Source organism: Taurulus bubalis (genome assembly GCF_910589615.1).
Source record: "Taurulus bubalis genome assembly, chromosome: 9".
Classification (NCBI taxonomy): domain Eukaryota; kingdom Metazoa; phylum Chordata; class Actinopteri; order Perciformes; family Cottidae; genus Taurulus; species Taurulus bubalis.
In genome coordinates, this window is record NC_136597.1 from 18,671,342 (window position 1) to 18,679,662 (window position 8,321).

At 39.7% G+C, this 8,321-nt stretch overlaps 1 protein-coding gene across 1 annotated transcript; it reads left to right on the forward strand.

Annotated features, from left to right (window-relative positions):
- Positions 1–5,224: 5,224 nt before the first annotated feature.
- Positions 5,225–7,616, forward strand: lmo2 (LIM domain only 2 (rhombotin-like 1); the record flags this gene model as incomplete). The annotated part of the gene is made up of 3 exons (XM_079223685.1): positions 5,225–5,284; positions 6,226–6,441; positions 7,388–7,616. Exons 1-3 carry the CDS (start codon positions 5,244–5,246, stop codon positions 7,614–7,616), a joined length of 486 nt encoding a protein of 161 aa, XP_079079811.1. The 5' UTR covers positions 5,225–5,243.
- Positions 7,617–8,321: the final 705 nt, after the last annotated feature.

Sequence of the window (8,321 nt, forward strand, 5' to 3'; positions counted from 1 at the left end):
CACACCAGCAGTCCCACCTGTAACACTGTATGAGAGAAAGTGCACAACAATATGTTACTGAAATCCATACTTTATAATATGCTGTTCGTGTCTAGAACATATCAAACAAATATAAATCTGCCAGTTTTACAACCACATATCCATCTGCATCAAATGCATCCCTGTTGTCCTGACTCCAAGTTGACAAACTCTCCCAAACATATATTTCACTCAAGAAAAAAAAGGAAATGTAAAGATGCAATTCCAATGTTTCCCATCTTGCGAATTCATTATCATATAATTATCTGTGCAAGCACTTAAGTCAATGGAAAGTCTCAGATATGTGGATGAACACCGCTGGTTCTAGACAGCTGTGTGTTCTACCACCTTTAACCAATAGATGTCAGCAAAGCTCAGCAGTATGATCAACAACAAACAATTGGTTGCAGTAAAATTGATAAGAGAACAAGTTTTGCATCCTGAAATATGTAGATTTACAATCCTTTCTAATAAATTGACTGACAAATATACTAATAAGAGACCAAAACATTTGCTTACTTATACACACACACACACACACATACACATCACATATGCATACATACACAGAATAAATGTTGAAAACAAGGGAATACTTTTTAGGATCAAACATTTCCAATATATTTGGGGTTGCATTTATATTTGACTGTTTTTGCTTCATCAGGCTTTTAGGGGAGCACACTAACCAGAGGAATGTGAATCCAGCTTTCTTTTGTTTTGCCAAATACAGGAAGCAGTTAACAAGGCTGCACAGCTTTTTGATTGCACTGTTCCACTGAAAGTGTTTTCTTTTCAGGATAATACTGATAATGAGAGGATCCCGAGGGTAAGAGAAGCTCCCTTTCAACGAGTGACTCATATCCGCAGCCTGCTGTATTTCAATCAAACAACAATACAGTACACCGGCCATTTTCTAAAAGAATTCCAGGGTGTTCCCTGGTCTGACCTCTGATCTCAACACCTTGACATTTTAAAACTTACAATGAATCCTGCAGTAATTTAAACCCATGTGGAAACAGTGAGCAATAAATCATCTCCTCCTCAGACCTGTGACCATTTAGGAGGAGGGCTTTGAAACAGTTGGCAATTATCTCTTCACTTCAGATTAGGCAGGAAGCAGTCGGCTTTTCTATTGCGGTTCCAGAGTTCGCGCTATCAAAGCGTCAACAATACATCTACGATGCCTTTATTTCAGGAAATGGGCCTGCAAGTTTGTGTCCAGATAGTCCATGATGTATGGATAAGCATCTTTGTTCCATTGCTAATGAATAGATCTATTTGAATCTCTAATGATTCAACAAGATGGTGGGTAATGGTTGTACATCCTGCATCAGCCTTGCTATACTTTGCTATTTAGAGTACTTGTGACTTGTAGAAATTCACATTATTTGCTGAATGATGGAAGAAATAGCTGTCAAGTAGAATTCAGCTGTTTGCTTTGTGCTGATGCTCATTTTCCAGCTGCCCTCGAATTCCACACTGCTTTCAACTCCATAATGCTCTCAACAGGCAAAACAGGAAGCTGGACATGAGTGACACCACTTCCCAAAAGGCTGTCTACATTCTTAACTGTTTGCTCCCCAAAACTCCACATTAGTAATACAAGCAGAAAAAAAGACATGCCTGTTTTGCCCATGATATAATATAATAAATATTAAATAATTACAAATCTTATTTGAATAAATTCAAATCGAGACATGAAGCTTGCACTTTCTGGTGACATGTTCGAAGCCTAGCCGGACGTTATCGCCGAATGACAAGCTAGTTTTTATGGTGCGCTGTAAGCTGTGTTGCTCCTATCATAGTGAACCATCTGGGGTCAACCTGTCAATCGGGGAAACTATGAGAGGGGTACTATCATACATCGTGTGTGTGTGTGTGTGTGTGTGTGTGTGTGTGTGTGTGTGCAGGGGGGGGGGGGGGGGGGAGGAGGGGGGACAGGAAGTGAATGCACTGTGCACCAACCCCCCAGGAAAGCTTCATTTGTGCACGCCAGTTGTACATCCTCCGGGCTTTCCAGTCAACCCCACAGGAAGAAGTCATGACTTGAGTGTCATATCAGTACTGACTTTCTCTTTTCTTGTTTCTTGTCCATCATTAATTTGTTCTTGAGCAACATGACATTTTGCTCATGGTTGGTCATTATGGTGCCGATGAACTCCACAGACAATCAGTTGTGTTTCTAATCACAAAGACTTTTGTGCAAACAAATACTGTACAAACTCACAAAACATTATTTTAAATGCTTGCTGATGTCAAGGATTCTGTAGAATATTGAATTTTCAAAGAAAAAAAAAATGCAAAAGTCATTTCATGTAACAGCACAGAATGTTGTTCATAACTTAAATGCAGTGTTGTGTTGAAATAAGCAGATACAGATTATACAGTATGTCATGTGATAGAATTGTTGCTTTAAAAATATATATAGTGACATTAAGATGGAATGTTTATTGAATAGAAACAGTTCGCAATCACTCTCAACACATGGTCCATTCAGTGTAATCAAAATCTCAATTTGTAAACCAACATGGACTAGATGTCCTTTAAGTGCTAATTAAACAAGGGTACTTGAAAGTCTTCATTTCCATTTAGTGCAAACTCTTTGGGCCGAGGAACAGTGTGGAGAGAAAGCTCCAGATCAGCGGCTGAGTGGACCTCGTGGTGCGATTGTTGTTATCAGCTTCCTCGAGTGTGGCATTTTTATTTTGTAAAGACTATGGAAGCCATCATAGCTTTTGCACCGTGCTGTTTTGTTGTACAAAGACTATGTGAAAACCAGCACTGGGAATATTTTTTATTTAAAGGGTAATTAGTTAGAGTTTTATCTCTGTCAAGCTGCTCTGCTTTCTGTGTAGTTGGCAGAACACGGTGCCTGCTCACCTTGCTCCTGGGCTCTCTCAGTTTGGTATCTATCCAGTGAGCCTACACAGTCTAACAACTGCCCATGGATGCATTCAGCCTGAATTTAGAGTTTGCCTCCAATCTTCTTTTGTTGCATCTGGCTAAGGAGCTGACTGTGGTTACTGGAGTTGAGGTGCTTTATCTCCTGGCCCAGTCCAACTGCTGTCTGTGTCCCTCCCTCCTGCAGGCAACCCCAGGCGTTGGCAGGAGATAAGAGGAAGAGCCCACAGCAGGTCTGGTTTGAAAAGGAAAGGCTGAAAGGACACAACTATGTAGAAATATCATTTTTCACAGAGACAACTTTCAAAAGAGCTTATTTTGGAGGAATTTTAGCTTCTGCAATTTTCTGCAGTTGTCAAGTCTGTAGGCCTATCGTGTGTAATCCAAGATCTGTGGAAAGAAGACAAACACATAGAGGGAAAACATAGAAGAATAGGATTATCTGTATTTTATCTTCCACAATTTCAACAGTGGTGGAAAGTAACAAATTGTATAGAGCTGTATACAAAAGCAATATATATATATATATATATTTAAGTATATCCTTTTTATTTACTGTCTCCTCAACTACATCTCAGGGGGAAGCATTGCAATTTTTATCTGAAAGCTGTAGTTACTGGTTAAATGGCAGATTATAAATGACCATACAAAACATATGCTCATTTCTAAATAACTTCAACCACACAACCCATTACATGATAACTGCCAATTGAGCAAAAGGGTACTTTTACTTTTCATATATCCTAATGAAGAATCATTATAAACCCTTTTCTCTATTACAACCCTCTTAATTATAAGCTATTCCGCCATACTATGTGATGTCATTTTGTATGTGATTGCTGTTTTCTCTGCATCTGCTGGTCATTTCATTATGTGATGACATGTGTATTTCTTGTGTTACAAAGAAACAGGTGTAATCCATCAATTATTTTCTATTTCCGCGCGGATGAGATTGAAACCATAAAGTCAGCGTTTTAAGACAATATGCACAACTAAACAAACCGCTTTTAATATAATTTAAGAGCACCATAAGGTTCCCTGGACTTGGACTACATGTGAAAGTGAGCACTTGGTCGCTTTATTCTTTTAATATGTAGCCTACTTTAACTTGTATAATACCTTGCACCTTGAATTGATGAATACTTCTTTCACAACTATAAGGTTCTGTATTCAAAAGAATACAGTGAGAATATAGGCTACATATTACCAGAAGAAATACCAGAAAATATCAAATGTAAAAGTACTCTTTGTAGAATCACCTCTACCAGACATAAATGAGCATTTAAGGTCGAAATCGTTTGTGCACAGGCGTTAAAACCTCATGCAACAAGATGAAATACAATACATTTCCTTGAGGAACTTCAGGGGCTTTCCTGTTAGTTGTGTTGTGGGTCAACAACTCTGTGACCTTTATAAATAAATCACAACATAGTGTTGCACAACTCCAAACTGAATAGATCGAATTAGCTACACGACATGTCACACAACTGCATGATCTATAAAGCATCATACATTATTTATTCACTATTGCTAAAGTGATTACAGCAACAACTTTAGCCCTTTATAAATGACCACATCTTAAGATCAGAAAGTAGTTCTAAATATTTCTCACATGTCTTCTACAAGGGAAGTATTGATACGCACTGTAATCACACACAAGGCATGCACTAATGATATCATTATCTTTTGTCCTATCGGCACTCTGGTGAAGCAAAGCATATAATGACCTCATTAGTCTCAGTCACGACCCGAGCGAGCCTCCCGTCTGGCAAAGCAAGGCTGGCCAGTGTTTAGCTGTCGCTTTAAGACCGATTTCCCCCCATTGTCAAACAGTCGTGAGCAGGAAGAGGGAAACGAAAGCAGAGACCGAGGGGGCCCGACGTATTTAAGCACGATGCTGCATGCCGCCGCACGACAACGGCGACCGCGGCTTCATCCGGAGGAGCGCGTCTGCAGCCCGGAGCGTTAAAAAGGACTCGCGGACACGGAGATCCCCGCAAGTGTCCCTTTGATCATTTTTAAAGAACGGACAGTCCGCAAAGTCGCTTGCAGGATGAGACAATTTACTTGAGAGTGTCACCGTGGGTTATTGCCTCAGGAAACGATGACAGTGTCCTCCATCACCGCGTAGCTGCTTAGAGAGAAATTGTCTTGTCTTGCGGCCATTTCCACAGGACTCAGTGGACAATTCGTTTGACACACACACAACAAGCCCGACCCGCTGTGGGAGCAGGTGCAGCGTGTCGTGGATCCAGTCTGCCCGCAGGCAGCTTCACAGGTAGCCGCCGAAACCTCATCTGCATCCGGCTGGACATCATTAGATCATGTCATCCGCTATAGAGAGGAAGACGATGGAAGTAAATGAGTAAGTATAAACCGGCAGATATATTATTTCTGATGTGTGTGTGTGGAAAAAAACAAGGACGCATTATCTGACAGCCAGGCTCCGGGACAATAACTGCATAATATGATAGCATGGAGGTCAGGAATCTCCTGCTGATAAGCAAGAACAATTATCACGTGCATGTTCAAGGGCATAATGTTAAATGTTTAAGGGAGGAAGTATTGCTCTTGGCAAGAAAAAGTTCAGTGTTTCTCAGAATAAGATTCCTAAAGGTAGGGTCATATTTTTAACTCTGCAGGCTGATTGTCTAAGATTATTTTACAGTTTATTTTATCGACATTTTTTTTTGGCATAAAGGCCTGTAAAAGGTATTTCCACCTCAAAAGCAGATTCACGTTGACCTGATCACAAACAAACTTTGCATCCAGACACAACTGTATTTTAAATTCCAGTTGAATAAATACCAAATCTGTCAGGCGTTGAGATGATGCACATACATATACAATATGTACATATGGTGTAGCCACCACAACTTGAAGGGTTCCTGAGTTTGAATTTTTTACAAACCATCATATAGTTTCAATGAAGAGTACAATCCGATACAGAACATATATTAATAAAATGATCTCAACAACCTTAAAGCTTCCTGCTTGGAAAGAAAAGGGTCACACTTAATTTTAAGGGCTTTATAAAGTATACATTTGCTGTGTGGCTACAGTTCTGTATTGATAAATATCCAAAGGCACCCTCAGGTGGACAGCATGATACTGCAATTGTACAAGTTACTTTTGGACAGTTTAGAATCAGTGGACCAATAAATAGCGATTCAAGATCATATTGGAAGTCTGAGCTTTGAGCTCAAAATATTAACAAATCAACACACATTTTAAATCATATTCTCATGTAGTTTTCCAAGTAATTTATTGAATTGATAAACAACCAATGTCTTCTTTCTCATCCAGGGAGCCGGTGGATGAGGTCCTCCAGATGCCACCGTCTCTGCTGACGTGCGGCGGGTGTCAGCAGAGCATTGGAGACAGATTCTTCCTGAAGGCCATCGAGCAGTACTGGCATGAGGACTGCCTGAGCTGCGACCTGTGTGGCTGTCGACTCGGGGAGGTGGGCCGCCGACTCTACTACAAGCTGGGAAGAAAATTATGTCGGAGAGACTACCTCAGGTGGGTCCGATGGTGTTGGAACATTATGATTTAATCAAGCAGTTTCTTAGTTAGCGAGACCAATATGTCTACGTAGCCAAATGCCTGCTATGTATCTTATTCCTCCGTGACAGAGATTTTGACATTGTTGTCAAAAACTATTAAAAACACGTCGATGTGTTCAGTTTATTTTTAAGTCAATCTGACCACCGACACTGCTCTGGTGCTGCAAATACTCAAAAGGACACCAACGGTTTTCCACAGCTGAAAATAGTATATATTCAAGACACATTTTTAAAGATTTACATTACATTACAGTATAAATGAGCTTGGGGGTCGGTGCATTGTTTGTTTAGGTCTTTTCAAGGGGTTTGTAGACAATAACAGAAAACTAGAACCATAAAAAAGGTTGGAAACACTGACAGACACCATTATATCACATGTTGTTGATTAATTGTTTAATGAGTGAATTTATAAACATATATATTTATATAAGGGACATGGGGAAACAGCTTGGCCCTGTAACTGGATTTTTTTTACTGGACATTTTAGAAAAGTGCAAATGATTTGTGGAGACTGAAGTTAAGCGAGAGTTTCATTGGGGATGGATTACTAACCAGGCAAAGTGGGCAACAGCCACAGGACAACTGAATCTCCCACTATTACCTAATTTCAGTGGACATTTGTTTTTGCAGTAATTTGTACAATTGTGCATTACAGCCTAATCCTGTGACACAGTCTTGCTGTATATAAAAATGTAGACGTTTATTATTTTGGTTCTATCTATTGTGTTTCACCACAAACTGGATCACAGAAATCCTGAGATCAGGTTGTATTATTCCAGAATAGGTGCATGGCCAGGGGGAAAAGATCCACAGTAGTTAAATAGAGACTCAAGGGATTCCTGAAAGTTTCCTGTTTCCCATCTATGTCTCAGTATTATGCTGACATCTTCTCATCCATTCAGGCTTTTCGGTCAGGACGGTCTATGCGCTTCCTGTGAGAAGAGGATTCGAGCATTTGAGATGACGATGCGCGTGCGGGACAAGGTTTACCATTTGGAGTGCTTCAAGTGTGCCGCCTGCCAGAAGCACTTCTGCGTGGGCGACCGCTACCTGCTCATCAACTCAGACATTGTGTGTGAGCAGGACATCTACGAATGGACCAAACTCAACAACAACAACAACATGGTTTAGCAGAATGCAGAGTGTCACCCTGCCTTTTCCCACTGGCTTCAAAGGGAATGAACCATTGATAAACACGCTATCATGCATCTGACATTCATATGAAGTTATTTTATCACAGAAAAGAGAGGCGACATCTCTGCACTGCTCCCTCCTTGGAGACTACTGAAGACTGCACCAGCAATAACAGAACGCTTTTCATCATAGGCTTTGTCCTTAAATGCAAATAAAAAAAAGCCTAAATAATGGAAAAACTGAAACATGCAATAATAATTGTTTGTTATACACTGGGATTTTTGATATTTAGCAATGAAAATCTTTGTCAAGTTTGTTTTAGTCAAACACTGTTTCATCAACTTAGACTTATCTCTTCAAATGTGTGTTCAAAGTTTTCAATGAGAATTTCAGTAAAGTTTCATTGTATGGGTTGTACTTTCCTGAGAAATTCCTGGGAAGAACTTTGTGACTTGGTATTCATTATAAGGAACATTTTAACTTTGTTACTCATTCATTATTGGAAGCTTAAATTCTCCATTTATGTTAAATTGTATGTTTGCCTGCGAAGAAATTTCCTGTTTTGGATGTTAAGCTAACCTGCTGGACTGTATCTAAATAACAGTGGTTTTCTCACCAGAAAACATCCCTAGGAAAACCAAATTATTTATAAAAGATAAGATTTAATTAGGAATTTACAAACCTGTAAATTGTTACCAACAA